At 35.6% G+C, this 15,186-nt stretch overlaps 2 protein-coding genes across 3 annotated transcripts in view; one reads left to right on the top strand and one right to left on the bottom strand.

The window, feature by feature from the left end:
* Positions 1-2,468: 2,468 nt before the first annotated feature.
* LOC142339320 (uncharacterized) lies at positions 2,469-4,573 on the bottom strand. The gene is made up of 4 exons (XM_075389277.1): positions 4,316-4,573; positions 3,858-4,110; positions 3,311-3,478; positions 2,469-3,015 (listed from the first exon to the last, which is right to left on the bottom strand). Exons 1-4 carry the CDS (start codon positions 4,382-4,384, stop codon positions 2,699-2,701), a joined length of 807 nt encoding a protein of 268 aa, XP_075245392.1. The 5' UTR covers positions 4,385-4,573; the 3' UTR covers positions 2,469-2,698.
* A 45-nt stretch (positions 4,574-4,618) lies between these two features.
* Positions 4,619-15,186, top strand: part of LOC142339308 (retinoic acid receptor RXR-alpha-B-like) — a 55,229-nt gene continuing 44,661 nt past the window's right edge. For both annotated transcript variants that reach the window (XM_075389254.1, XM_075389264.1), the window contains exon 1: positions 4,619-5,105. In XM_075389254.1, the coding sequence (XP_075245369.1) occupies positions 4,830-5,105 (276 nt within the window). In that variant the 5' untranslated portion in view covers positions 4,619-4,829. The remainder of the gene's footprint in view (positions 5,106-15,186) is intronic.

Raw genomic sequence — 15,186 nt, forward strand, 5'->3', positions numbered from 1 at the left:
AATAATAAAGAATTCTTTCACATTATGTAAATGGTAGGATTCCTTCATACTATATAAAGAGCAACAACTTTTATACTTCAACGAATGAAATTTTTTGTGAACAAATAATATATAACTAGGTTACTGGGTTTATGATATGACGTAACTTTCAGGGACGTCACAGGAGCGCAGCTCTTATTAGCAAACTAATGACGTTTTTTGCTCGTCATAAAAGGGTGTAACATTTCAAACCGTGGCAAATTGGTTAGTGGCATTTATTTGGAAAAAAAACGTTTCATTTAATTTACATTTAATTACCTAAAAATTAATGCAAATGATTACATGACCTGAATCATTTTTCATTTTTAAGTAGAAAACCTGCTAGGGCGAGAAGGACCTCAATACCAAACCTCAATACCAAATATGTCAAATTACATACGATCTGTGAATGAAAATCGTAAACTAGGAATTTTTCCTCTAGTTCCAAGTTTGGAATGTTGGAGATGTTTTTTCATTTATTGGGCAATTAATTGTGTAGTTCCTATCAATCAATGCAATTAAATTAGGCATCATTCAATTATTGCAATCAATTAATTGCCAATTATTGCAATTCCAAGTAATTCCAAATCACTGGTTGGTTTACCAATTTTTTGTTTCAATATAAAGATGTCAAACTTTGGATTTAAGGTTTGCAGAAACAACAATTCTGCAGCCATCTTGACAATTCTGATATTTTTTAAAATCACAAAAATGGCAACATGACAATCATGACAATATTTAAACTAGTGGAATAGAAGCGAAATGACATCAGTTAAGAGTCCCAATATCCCGTGATTGTGTTTTGGTCAGTTTTTCAAAACGCAACCGTCGGTGGACCAAATTTTTCAAATATATTAATATTGTCTTCCAAATTACAATCTTAGTTGAAAACAAAATAAGGAGGTTACCGTTCTGGCATGGAAGATGTTGGCAAAAAAACTTTTGAAAGTTTATGTCAGTAATGCTCGATATCTGTGATTAGTTTATCCCCATCAGTTTTGTATAAATTCCTTAAGTCATGTTTTCTGGCCTTTTTGTATTATCGGAATCATTTTTTAAATCTATTTTCTACGTTAACTTTTTAATTGTTCGCATTTTGAGCGTAGCAGAGTTTTGCCCCGTTTTAACTGGGACAGTGTACTATTGCCAGAAATGATATCAGGATTGTGCTCCCGGTCTTGGTGGTCGTACCCTTTCTCACCCTTGTTGGGATTGAATGTTCTCCCATAATTTTATAGGACCTCTGCCAATATTCACTAGAATAAACGTAACCGCCTGACGGCGGGCGAATCGATCTTAAACGACAGGTGAGCGGTTGGCTTCGGGTAGTACCCAACTGGGGCTTAGAGATGCTAGCATTAGGGGGTGGGAGGACTGGACGAGAGGGGGTCCAAATGGCCAGGTGAAGGAGGGTGGGCTGGGGGCGAGTGGGGTTAATGCTGGGGTCAAAGATTAAGAACCGCCCTTCACTCCAAATAATTGTCTCCTCAAGACTTTGGTGAATCGCATTCTCAGAGATTTGTAAGGCTCTTAATGCCCTCCGAGCCTTACCTGTTTATCCCGTTTTTGAGGACCAATAGTCAAAAATGGGTCAGACGAAAAATCTTTCAAGCTAAAAATCGAATAAAAATGTGATTAACCTACTAATATAGTTGCTACAAACTTCGGTTGAGAGCAATTAATTAATTCTTAATTGCTCTCGAACGACGAAGTTTCAAGGAATTATTGTTAAGGTTGGATGACAATTTGCCCAATTCCATTTTAGCCAATGGCATTTTAATCTACGCCCAATCCTCTTTGAGCTTTTCGTTCAATTATCAGATTACAAATTACCAGTCGCTATTACAAGGATGATTTAAAATATTTGTGGACAATATAATCCCATGTTTGGTTGTAATAGTTTCTTATCAAGCCCCACTTGCCATTTAATTATGGTCACCTAATCACATGCTCGGTGGTGACAGTTTCATATCAAGTCCAACGGGTCATTTAATTATATAGTGGGCTAAATAGTCGTTCTGGTAAATTTAGCAATAGGGTAAATTGGGTAAGTTGGCATTGCGTAAAATGGCAGGCTGGGTGAAATGGCATTGGTTAAAATGGCATTGGGTAAATTGTCCTGGCACCATTGTCAAAGTCTGTCTTTTTATGCAAAAATTTTTAGATTGTCCTTTTTGCACTTTTGTTCTAGAACATTCTTCGCTCTCAGGTGACTTTTTCACGTGACCTTTCAAGTTTTGCGTGGTCTCAATTGGTATAATTCCGAAATAAAGTTTGTTGCTAGTGATAATAAATGTTGGTATGGCGTAGTGGTTTATATATCAGACTGCTCTCATGGAGGTCGCGAGTGCGAACTTCTGACGGGACGGGTACCTGATGGGAACCCTCTAAATGAATTTCAAAATTGGATTCTCTAAAACTGATCTCAGAGGGAATATATCTCCAAGAAATTGTTTTTGGAATGTTGAATTAAAAGACTATGCTATTCATTTTTATGTAAAATCAGATCATATTGTCTAAAATAACGTTGCGATTTTCATCTTCACGCCCTGTATCTTCATATTTTAGCTCTTCTTCCTAAAACAGTTATATGGATCCAAATATATTGTCATTTAAAACGGTTTCAAAAGTCATATGCTAAAAGTCAAACTTTTATGCAATTGTGAGACCAAACTTCAATTTAGTGACGTGATAAGGTATTATTGATTGACGAGATAGTTTGTGAAGAGAGAATAAAGGGTCGGTCGGAAGCACCATCACTATAGCGAGTGGAGGAAAGATCGAATCTCAAGTCTTGTGTAGAAAGGCGCGTAGAAAATCCGATAGTTTCATCCAAAATCTCTTTAGTCTTTTCATCCAAGTTGGGAAGTGCAGGAAGCTGTCGGGGAGTTTCTTGAATCGGTACAATAGCTGGAGGTGATCTTGATTCCTCATAACCGAAGGATTTACTAGTGCTGTTGTTTATCTTTTCATTCATGGATTGTGCGAAGCCGTGACCTAAAAGTAAATTTTAGTATATTTTTCGGACAAGGCGCTAAAACCTATTTGATAGCAAATATTCAAATACAAAGTGTTACAAAATTGAAACGTCTAGCGCTTTTTGCAATGGGCAAACTGATAGATGGAAGAACGAACACTGAACAAGATTTTAAGATTTATCCTCTAATAGCACCCCGGCGCTCTCGTGCTCATGATATTTAGATGAATAAGGAAAATGCTATATAATGCATTTTGAAAGTTAGCGAGGGGGTTTATGTTGTGGTGGTTTTAATAAAAGATCCGAGATTTTAACCTTGCTTCATTGAGCTGTACAGAGAAATCAGTGCTACGAGGAGCAAAGTGTTGACTGCAGTGAGAATTAAGTAGAAAGCAATTGAGATTCCTTTCCATGCCGAGGAAAGTGGGCGGTGGAAGTCATCCCAGTAGATCATCCAACAGAGCAAGCCGATTATGAACTCGCCTAAAGCACAAAAGATAAATACTTCGTTTGATTGGAATGTTTTTTTTCTGATGTTCTCTCTCCTATTTTGGCAATTAGATGTAAATGTGGCTCCAAAGTGTTATTGTGAAATCAAGCGCTGGAATATTGAGCTCGATTCAAATCTTTACCTGTATTAAATTTTAAATTTTTGCTTTTCACCTCTCAAATGAGTTGGTGCATATTATATGTAACCCCAAGCGCACATGTAATATTAAACCATAATGATTTCGTGTGTAATCGCGCACATTTTCTAATCTAATGGGAGAGGGGGGAGTGAGGTGGGGTCGATAGGAAAAGATTTAAATTTGAAAAAAAGAAGGTCGACGGATATCTGAAAAGTAATAGAATGAGTACGCACCGACAGTTCCAAGTAAAAGCGTGATAATAAAGGGAAGTAGAGACATTCGTATATCTTTCATCAGCCCAACTGCAGAAAACAAAGATGTTGCTAAGTTAACAAGTGAGTTGATGATGTGAAATACCACGAATGCGGCAGTTGCTCTGTCGGTTTCTCCATTTGATGAGTCAAAAGGACGGATTCCCTCTTCATCCTTTAGTAGGTTGAGTTGGCGGACGTTGATGGCCATGTTGGGTATGTACATGCACCAGATCTAGAACAAATCAGTGAGGGATGATGACCAGGACATGTTAAATGGTCGTTTAATTTTTGAATAAATGTTTTTGGATAAATAGGATAAGTTGACCATTTAATATGGTATGTTTTCTAGCAGATATCTGCTAGTTTTACCTGTTCATAACTTCAATTTAACTGAATGAAAAAATATGGGAGAAGAAGTTAATGGAAAACATGCTTACCCATAAAGTTCCAAGGAGTGCTGCCGTGCGTAGCTCAATACACAGACAGCTTTCCACTATAACACACATTTGATTGATTGGAACGGGCTTTGATCAGAATTTGGTATCAGTCTGTGACTCGTCTGTTAGTCTACAGACTAAAATCTTTTAAATTTTATACGTGCATCGTAATTCACAAGTACGTGTTTTTACTATGCAGTTGGCGTATAGTTAGTTTTTGTATGGTATAGAGGAGCTGCTGTAGCGTCAGTACAGCTTGTGTTGAATATATAAATATTTGATTAATTTGTATTTTTCAGAGAGTATGTATATAATGTGCTGGTTTGCGCAGCGCTCATCTGTGATGAATTAAAGCAAAGAGCACTTCATATTGCTACTTCTAACTGGGAATAAATTTGGTTCAAAGTACAGCTGAGCTGCTCTTTCAATCAATCTTTTTCTAAGCCAGTAGTTCTAGGTGATTACAAATCAGCCGCTTTTGCCGAGCAGATAGAATAGCTGTAACCAATCGAAAATGGATCAGAATGGCCAATCAAATGTGAGCACGCCTAGTCCCACGGAACACGAACTCAAGCAAATGTCTTCGCCTGTCGAAAGCAGCTCCTCTAATGCGACAGTTACGAGCTCATTTGCTGCCCTCTCTTATCCACATTTGACACAAGAGGGAAGGGACGCCAATACTCCCCCGAACAGGGAGTTGCTGAACCAGCAGCAGGTTCTAGGAGGGGGCACTCCACTTTTTTCACCCGGAATTAACATGAACATGCTCAACATTGACAGCAATTCCTCAGTAAGTCGTTTTACTCTTCATATTTTAGACAGTGCCAGATGTTGAGTACCTGAGCAGTTTGTTCTATTGACAGTTGCTTCCCGGTCTTGAGTCTGCTCTCCCCTCAAAATCCATTAATTTTGCTCTCGTGTACAATATCTGGTGAAGGCATATTTGTTGGCTATTAGCCTTAACTGAATCGGCGTATGTTGCTTTTGTGGAAGGTTTTGTTGAGAATGCGCTAGTAAAATAATGACATGTTAGTTTGGGTATTTTTTGTTGTCTCCTGAGTTGATTGGTCAATTGAAACGTGCGTCCTTGTGTCACCTTTCACATCGACATTTTTTTGAAACCTGGAGATGCTAACAAGTGTCAAATAGTTTTCTAAAATTTCAACTCACGAGTTGATTCAGTGTTGTTTGGATTTTTTTAATACTGTTTTAAGATTTATCTATTTATCAAGTTCATCGAAGAGATGCTGCTTTATCTGTTGTCTGTAAAAGAGGATAGACCTCAACAATGTGACTGTTTCACTTATTTGCAACAATGGGATATTTATTGATATGGTTTTGTAGTGGCCGCTTCTAATTCGTGCTTCCGTATCTTATTTTTGACCTCTTTCTTCCCTGCCGGTAAATCTACTTTGAAATGCTCTTGAAGTTGTAGAATAATTCTTAACTGTTCTCAAAAGTACAAGCTCTACAAAGCAATGCTTGCCAGTGTCCGGTTACTGGCCTTCATTTCTTTAGAGTACGGGAAGTTACCTTTCTGAAAAATGCTCCGCCTAACCTTTCGCTTCTGCCCTTTTGCATGTTTGTGTGTTGTTGCTGACTGTTTTGTTTTGTTTTTCTTTACCATTACTAATCAAGTTTATTTTTGCGTAAACAGGTAAGCTGGTTTTGTTGATGCCTGTTTTTTCACTCTAAATGTGCTGTTTTTTGCGTTATTTTTTTATAAGAATTTAGATCGAGATTTTTCTCGAGCCTCTTATTTCGTTTTATCCTGTTCGCGTTTTATCCTGTTCGGTTTTCTTTTTTATCAAGAGCCGTATTGTAAACGCAGAGAGAGTTTGATAGACTTGGACACGCCCAAGCCTCTTTGGTCTCTTTCACATTGCCCTCTTCCCGCCTTTTCTGTTCCACTGTTAGCGATGCTTGTCTCCCAAGTAAACCCGCAACAATAAAGCCAACCACACGCTAGTCGTTGAGCAAAAGTTATCCGACGTTTGTCGGCATTGATTTATAAGGAATGCTTACTTTCTAGTTAGTTTTTTTGAGTCTCTCTTTGATGCGGCGGATGGTATTTATTTGCTTAAATGATGAATAATTTAAATCTAGTTCATCTGAATACTGACGAAACTTGAATCTCATTTTGAAGTGTTAATTCTCAATTCAAATTTAATTTAGTTTTTAATTTCCGCTGCGTTGAATTCCATCCGGAATTGTTCTGGCTGTTTTTTCATTGCGATTTTTGGCTTGATTGTTTTTCGTCTGACTGATTTGACCTTTCAAGTGACTTTGCTGATTTTTGCATGATCTAGCCCTTTAGGGAAATTAGAGCAAGGCTGATGCAGTTTAAAATTGAACCCCAGACTTTTGTTTGAGAGCAGCAGTCGGTATTTATTATCGAATAAAAATTTTTGCTTTCCTTTGCTACTTTTTCATCAGGAAGCCTTTGTTTTGGTTTAAGCAATTAAAGTTAATTGCTTTTTGAACAAAGGTTCTCAAAACTTTTAAAGTTCCATGCTGACTTCTTGGTATTTCTGTTTAAAAAAATTATTACTTATAACTTTTTCAACTAATTGATGGAGAACTGAAGTTCATTCGAAATTTTTGGTCAAGCCTAAGTTGTTGTTCGATACAGCGTCGTTGATTTTTTCAGAAATTATCAGCTTCTGAGTACAACTGCATTCTGGTTCTTCTTCAGAATAAGTTAACCAAGCATTTGTATATCCTTTAAGATTTAGATACATGCTAAGCATTTTTTTAATTGCTAACAAAGAACTACTGATTAAATGGACTTGGCGTCTCATTGATTTTGCAATAGTTAAATTGAGATGAATTCTATTTGAGAGTGAAGGATAGTATCTATAGAAATGAGGGACTCCCATGAGTTGATACACAAAACTCGTCAGGTGGAGTTTTTGATACAAAAACCGTGCGAAGAGAACACCGGCCTGAAGTGAAGCTAGATTTGGGCTGCTCTTTAGTCACTTAAATGCGGAGAAGTTGCTGCTTGTTGCCTAATGTTGTATTTGTACCAGTTATACTCCGAGTCTTCTTTATGTGATTTCTTTTGGCAGACTAAGTGCTCTTCTCGATTCATGCATGATCACTCTCATTGACCTGCTCAGAATCATGAGCAGCTGAACTCAATGAGGAGAATAGGTGATTTTCTCATCAATGCATTTTCTATTAGGGATATTGGTTTAAAATTTATTTTCATATCTGGTGCTCAATATATAAAAACAAGTATAGCGTGGTAACCAATTTTTAAAAAATATTAGTAACTATAAGAGACATCTCTCCGTCGAACTCTAGACTATGGTTATTTTCAACAGAAATCAAATTAGTGATTTTCTCATTTGCTGCTCTGTAGTTATTGTTTTAAAATGGGGGAATATATATGTGGGGGACGGTTTTTTTCTCGAGTCAAATTTTCTTGTTTTGTTGAAGCATCTTAGCGAAAAAAAAGAATCATTATTTTGTAGCCACCAAAGGCTACTTTTGATTTTTATAAAATATCTACAAATTTAATGTTAAGAAAGGGGAGTAATTTAAAAATTGGAGGGAAATTAGGAAAAGGAACATTATTATTATTTATTGTGATAAGATTGTTAATATATTATAATAAAGAATAAGCTGTGGGGAAGGGGGTATTAAATTATATTTTTGTGAAAAGATTGTTAATATATTATAGTAAAGAATAGGCTGTAATAAAAAGGCTGTCTCCTTGTTTTGAAGTTAACCAAAAGATTACAGTTTGTGTGGTATAAAACTGTGTTTTAGAGTGGAGAAAAAATGACTCACAGATGATTTTGTTGCCAATTTCTTGCAGTTTTTCAATTTTTCTTTAAAAATGGGAAAGTTTGTAATCATGGGATGGCTCGCTTTTTTTCTGTTTGAGCGAATTGATGGTTTCGATTGTATAGAAAAAAGATTTTTGTTCGTATTTGAAATTGTATTATTAAATGATCAGTTTCATTTGAACAGTTGCTAGCTGCCATTAGTTGTAAGCTAATTAGCCTTAGTTTCGAAATTGAATTTTTTAAAATATTAGATTGTAACTGAAACTACACACCCAATAAGAGCACTTTTTGACACTAGGAAAAATTGCTATCTCTTCTTTGTTTCTAAGCCAATTTGCGTCAAAGGGTCATTGGTGGCTATTTCCCAAAATTTTGTGGTTATATTACGTTTTTGTTACAGAAAATGAATATTTTTTCTTTGTACCTTTATAAAAACAAGCAAGTATGAAAAAGACTAACAGAAAATATTCTAAAATTTTCACTGGCTCGTTCTTTCGATTAGTGTTTTAGGTTATTTTTATTAATAGCCGCACAGCGATAGCTGGGGCTATTATTGGCCTTCTCTTGGTTTTTTTTTATTTCGTCGTCATGATTTTTGTTACGACCATATGACGTCACATCAACTTTTTGTTCATTCGTTCATGCAATTTCAACTGAAGTGCATGCGTGACATCATTTTTCGCTCTTAGTGGAGCGAGTTTTCTGTTCATTCGCGTGATTAAGTTTTTGGTCACACTTGACTTACCTCACTCTCAAAAATGACTTCCTCACTTTGAAATTGACTTTTATTTACTTCAATTCAAAGAGATAAGGTCATGGGTGTGTGTCACTCTAAATGAAGGTTATTTGAGATCAGCTAATAGAGGCAGCAATAACTTGTACAGATTTTAAATCAAAATATAACAGATCAGCCTTCAATGAAAAGACAAATTTTTTTGGTCTGTCTTTTTTACTGTTTTTTTTAGACTACCGATCAACGAAACTATTGCGGCTATTTTCTGGCAATCTGCCAGCAATGTTTAAATTTATTGTAGGTCAACAGGTTTCCGACGCAACCAAAACAGATTTGTAACCGAGGAAATAGAAAAACATTGAAGTCGTTAAATATTTAATAGCCGCCCTCATCTTCTCAGCCGGCTATTATAGCGCTCCTATTTTTTTTTTACTTCGTCGAATAAAAAAATGTTTCGCTTTACCTCATTTTGCCGCTTTTTCAACATTTTGCGTGAAATCTTTTTGACTTCTCTGGGCTAGTTTCTCTCTTCTCTCATTCTGCTAAAAGTGATTTTGAACATCAGTTGCTCAGCAAAGCAATTCAAAATGAACAGAGTCAGTATAAAAAATTGAAGTCAGAAGTAGAAACGGGATAAACCCATAAAGCCCAATTTTAGATGCCCGCTATTTGAACGTCGTTCCTATAAGTCTTAGTTACCATCTCTAATGCTTATTGGTATTGATAGTAACCCAGTAGCCTCCCTCTAAGAAATAGAAGTATGCACAAATACGAAATAAATATAATCCATCGAAATAAATCGGACTGAAAAAATGTTTGTAGAAAAATCTTTTTTTTTTCAATACCTTCTATTCTTTCAATCCCAATCATGTTGATTGGAATCAACGGCGGCTATTTTCCGGCAATCTGCCGGGTATGTTTCAACTGGAAAAGGAAAGTGTTTTTTTTTAGTTTGAACCCATGTATTTTTTGCCTAATATAATAATTTTTGGCCTTATAGTTGTTGTCTGTGAGTATTTTTGCTTTAAACTGAATCCCGTTGATCAACAGTGATGCTCCTGATGTGCGCGAAAAAAATTTGAAACAATTTTTCGAGAGAACGAAGAAAAATTGAAATACCTGGCTCAATTTTCGCTGATTTCTGACCTCCTGAACAAGCTATTTTGTGCGAAACTTATGTCCACTGTTTTCTAGACTTGTTGATTCAATGGAGGCAGTGCTTGAAAATTGAACAGTTATTTTGGTTGAATAGAAAGATCAAACTAAATTTAAAGAAAAAAAGTTTTTTCCAGTGTCAGGGGGCACTTTAGGTAAGACATAGGCATAAGCTCGCTATTTTTTGATTTTTCTTGAAACAATTGATTCAAATCAGGAAATTTGGCTAATAAAATATTTTCCTTAGCTTTGAACTCACGCTGGGCCTTATAACTTTGCGTCTTATAACCTTTACGGTGTTTGATTTGACAATAAAATTAAGTAATTGGTTCTTTAAACGTCATCCAAAATTATAGTAGAACAAAAATTACATGAGGAAAGAACGATTAAACGATTTTTTTGTTTTCATTTCCTTTGGCTTTGGAGACTTAAATTTTGTTTGTTGCTTGCGATATCCAGATGGACTCATTTTAATTAGCAGTTCAGTAGGTCTGATATTCAATTCAACGGAACTTGGCTAGGAGTCCATTCATTGTTATTAATTCAAAAAATGAAAAAGATCATTTTTAGTGAAGTAGAAAAACTTAGCTTTTTTTATCACTTTGCAGATCTTTGTACTCCAGTTAATCAAGGGTTCCATTTGACGGAGCAATGTTGGTATCGTTGCACTGATGACATATTGAAACTTTGAAACAACATCGAAAAAAACGTTAAAAAAAGCTAAGATAAATTGTTTTAACACAAGTACGTTCTCATCACGCGTAGTTGACTGGTTAACATAATTTTAATTGATCCAAATTTCCTTAACATGAAATCATTATATACCAGAATCCACGGGCTCGATTTAATTGATATACGAATCATCAGTTTTCTACAAGAAAACTGATTATAAATCTTTCGGTTGTAACTTAAACCTTGAAAGGAAAAAAATCTTGATCTGCTTTAAATAAATTAAATCAGAATAACAGGGCTCTTTATATTTGACTCATTATGAAACAATTGACTCAAATCAGGAAATTTGGCTAAAAAATTCTTTATCTTTGAATTCACGCTACCCCTCATAATCTTGCGTCTGTTTATACGGTGTTTAATTTGACAGTATAATTAAGAAATTGGTTCTTTAGACGTCATTCGAAATCATAGTAAGAGAGAAAAAACTCTTGTGGAAAGAACGAATAAACAATTTTTCGTTTTTCAATTTCTTTGACTTTGGAGACTTAAATTTTGTTTGTTGCTTGCGATATCCAGATGGACTCATATTAATTAGCAGTTCAATAGGTCTCATTCAATTCAACGGAAATCGGCTAGGATTCCATTCATTGTTATTAATTCTAATAATGAAAAAGGTCATTTTTAGCGAAGTAGAAAAACCGAGTTTCTTTATCGCTGCCAAACGCTTTCCAGATCTTTGTTTTCCAGTGGTTGCTTTTGACGGAGCAGTGTTGGTATCGTTGCACTGATGACATTGAATTTTTCAAACACCGGAGAAAAGTAAAGAAAAAGCTAAGATAAAGTTATGTTTTTCAACACTTCTCCGTATCAATTTGATGCTTAGTTAACTGGGGAACATACCTCCAATTGATCCAAATTTCATGTAAACATGAAATCAGCCTACAACAGAATCCACCAGCTCGATTTAATTGATATACAAAAACGTCAGGTTTCCATTAGAAAACTATTTAAAAAAGTTTCGATTGTAACGTAAACCTTGAAAGTCTTGGGCTGCTTTGAATAGTTAAAATCAGAATAACGCTCATATAGGACACATAAATTAAAAATAGCTGGAAAACGACTTCTTGCCTAAACGGGGACTTCAGATACTATGCTACTCTAATTTCTGATGGCATTTTTCCGGTAACTGAAAATTTTCAATTGAGAGAGAGAGAGTTAATTTATCCCGGCCTATCAATCAAATGTACAAAGAAGGATAATCAAATCACGACATAAATCACAATCAAACATCGAAAAATAAATGCATTTAATATATCCAACAATCAAATTAACATTTAAACTAGATTATTTTAGGCTGGGAAAGGACGCGCAACGAGGTCCTTAGACCTACTTTCCAGCGTGCCCTGTAATATAAACGTCAGAGTGAATAAACTCAATTTTCTTTTATTTAATATTGCCATTTTGTAAATGATTTCTTTTTTAGCAACCTTTTAACTGCTCGAACTTATTGCTCCACCAGAGCCCGGAGATAAGTACTTAAACTACATCGAATTGAAACTTGTTTACAGCAGAGAGCAACGTTGTAAAGTAAAAATTGTCGTTTTTTGTCAAATGATCCTATGAAGGAGGAAAAAGTGACAGAAACTGTCTTTAGAAATTGAAAAAAGTGATTTTTGACAGCAGAAATTGAATCGCGGTGCCTTCTACGAAGGCACCGCACAAATTTTAGCGTATAATTTTCAATTATTTTCAAAGAATTACCAGGAGTTGCAGGGATGTAACAAATTATCCAAAAAACACATTTCGAACGAGATCATAATTCCCTTGTATATATGAGTCCTTCAAGTTACGATAGATATCAGAGACTTGCTTAATGGTTGTATTTCCTACATAGTCAGGTATGAGAAATTGTATTTTCAACATATTAAACAATTTGGAAGCTCGGTGACAAATCGAGTTTCGCTTTATTTTAGTTTTGCATAATGGAACTTTCAGCAGCATAAAATCAGCGCGTCTAGTTGAATGAGTGCAACTTTCGAACTGAAAAATAGTATTAAGATAATCCTCGGAATGCATATGATTTAATTACTTCAAAACGAATTTTAGTAATTCATAGATATGCAATTCGAACACAGATAGTATCTTATTAGCCGTGAACAAGTCTTCACTATCATCATGACGTTTTCTGAAGTATATTACTTTGATTATGTTCTTTTGCAATTGATAAATCGGAGAAAGGGATGAGAAGCTACAACACCCGTAAACAAGAACACCATATTGGATAATTGGGCATACCACATTTCTATAGTATTCAATCAATTGGTAACGCGGAACAATGTCTTAATTTGGATATTACACCGCATTGACGTCCAAGACGTTCAGTTACGGAACTTTTATGAGCGTGGTAGGAGAGCTTTGAATCAATTATCAATCCTAGATACTTACATTCATGGTCGATATTTATAAGACTAGATGCAATATTGGTGCTCTTTTTGAACTATAAGACCGAAAATCAGTTAGTCATTGCAAAAGAATTGAAAACACGATTGGTTTTTCTTCTGGCAAAATTATATTAACAATAGGGTACTGAAATATTCATTTTTGCAAAATAAAAAGTCATTCTCAGGGTTGCTACGGAAAAAATGCGTAAATTTGAGGTTCGAAAATTTGACAGTTAAAAGATTTTTGTACGCAGAAAAAAAGGCTTTTGACAAACTTGAGACGTATAGATCGTTATGTGCTACGCAAATACTCGTGCGAGTCATCTTGTTTTTGGTGTATGAGATGCTCACCGAAACTCTCAAGAGGTAGTTCTTAGTGCCGATTCCACGTCCCATCGAATTTTCGTTCTGTCCGATGAGCAAGCATGGGGCAGCCTGATATATATTTTCAGCCTTTTGTTGTTTTTTGATTTAGTGATTGAATACATTCATATATGATCAGAATTTTGCTCCTACATGATCGTGCAAACTTTGTCATTGGTTTTTGTTACATAGAGAAATTGTAAAAAGTTTAAAGCTTATCGGAAGGTTTTTTTTTGCTAAAGAGTTTGGGCTGTTTGGATATATGCCTATGTTTAGATCGGAACTTAATTTCTTGACTACGGTTTTAAGACAAGTTTGATCAAGTTACCTGGTACCAGAGAAATGTTTTGTCCGTTGACTGTTCCAATGTATAGGAAGCAAAAATTTTAATGCAATTGAATAGTGGTTTTTGACCCTGGTTAATTGCTCTCAAACGAAGTTTTTAGCAATTATATTAGCGCTGAAATCTTTTTTTGTGACTCAAGCAGGAATATTTGTATTACACAAGGATTTTTTTAGCTGAACCAAGTTTGTTCAGTACTTGCAATTTAACTTCTTCATGTTCGTCCATTTAACTCGATTTTGAACGTTGACTTCTGTTTTTGAACACTGGACTTTAGCTCTAGCTTAGTTTGTAATGTATAGTAATTAGTAATTGCTGGTAATATTCGAGGTGGTCATTTTGAGATTTTTTTGCTGCCACAAAAGTTCCTCGTACTTATCTAAACTGGAACCCACCTACCTCCGTCTCTCTCCCCGGCCTCCGTACCCCCTCGCCCAACCTACTTAACCCGCTACCTACCTGCCTCCCTTCTACCCTCTGTGCCGACCGTTCAATTAAGCTAAAGCTAGCCTCCCTAAGCCGTAGCTAGCTACTGACGAAGCCAACCACTTGCCACTCGTTGAGAGCAATTCGCCCGTCGTTAGTAGGGTCTGTTTTACTGTTGTCTCGCATGGAAATTTTTTACCATGCGGTTGAACGTCGAATACAACAAACCAAGTCGAAAGCATCCGAATAAATTTAATTATCAAAAAGTCGAAGCGTTGCAGTACAAGCTAGAAGCGGACAGGCTTAGCAAGATCTTTTTTTTCTCAAATTTTAGAAAAGCATAAAAAAATCGTTGAATGCTGATTGGTACCCTGAATTGCTCTTAATTGAAATTGTATTAATTATCGAGGCTCTTTTGGTCTTTTTGTTCCGTTTTATGCTTGATCGTTTTTCGCCAGACCGACTTGACCTTACGAGTGACTCCGTCTTAATGTATTGTTTATGTGATCTAAGGTGCCCCAGTGCGTTATACACCCTCGAGTTACAGATAACATGCAATTAATTAGTAAATCTTTATATAAAATTATGGAACACATGCGTCGGGGGATGCAAATAATAATAAATTGTTTTCTAGTAACTTGGCATTGCTGTACAAACTAGGCCGCACAGAACCGCCACTTACTTGATAGGTCATCAAAAGGTCCGATGGTCCTCGTCAAGTGATGCCAGTAGCAGTACTAAGAAACTTTAAAAGACAGATTGTCAGATGCTAAAGATGCTAAGGATTTGAAATGATCGGCTCAATATATTAACGAAACTATTTGTTGGTTATTGCTAATGTAATTGTCTCTAAAACTATACTGATAACGTTTCAATTCTTTTTTACTCAAGATTTGTACTTCTGAAATGAAATTGGGGTTAAATTTTAATATAAAATTTAA

The sequence above is a fragment of the Convolutriloba macropyga genome, chromosome 1 (genome assembly GCF_964194025.1).
Source record: "Convolutriloba macropyga chromosome 1, txConMacr16.3, whole genome shotgun sequence".
Taxonomy (NCBI): Eukaryota; Metazoa; Xenacoelomorpha; order Acoela; family Convolutidae; genus Convolutriloba; species Convolutriloba macropyga.

Coding starts and splice junctions, on each gene's coding strand:
- LOC142339320 (XM_075389277.1), bottom strand. CDS start 4,384: ATGTGTGTTATAGTGGAAAGCTGTCTGTGTATTGAGCTACGCACGGCA. Junction 4,111..4,315: donor CACTCCTTGGAACTTTATGG/GTAAGCATGTTT, acceptor GATTTGTTCTAG/ATCTGGTGCATGTACATACC. Junction 3,016..3,310: donor GTACAGCTCAATGAAGCAAG/GTTAAAATCTCG, acceptor ATTTACTTTTAG/GTCACGGCTTCGCACAATCC.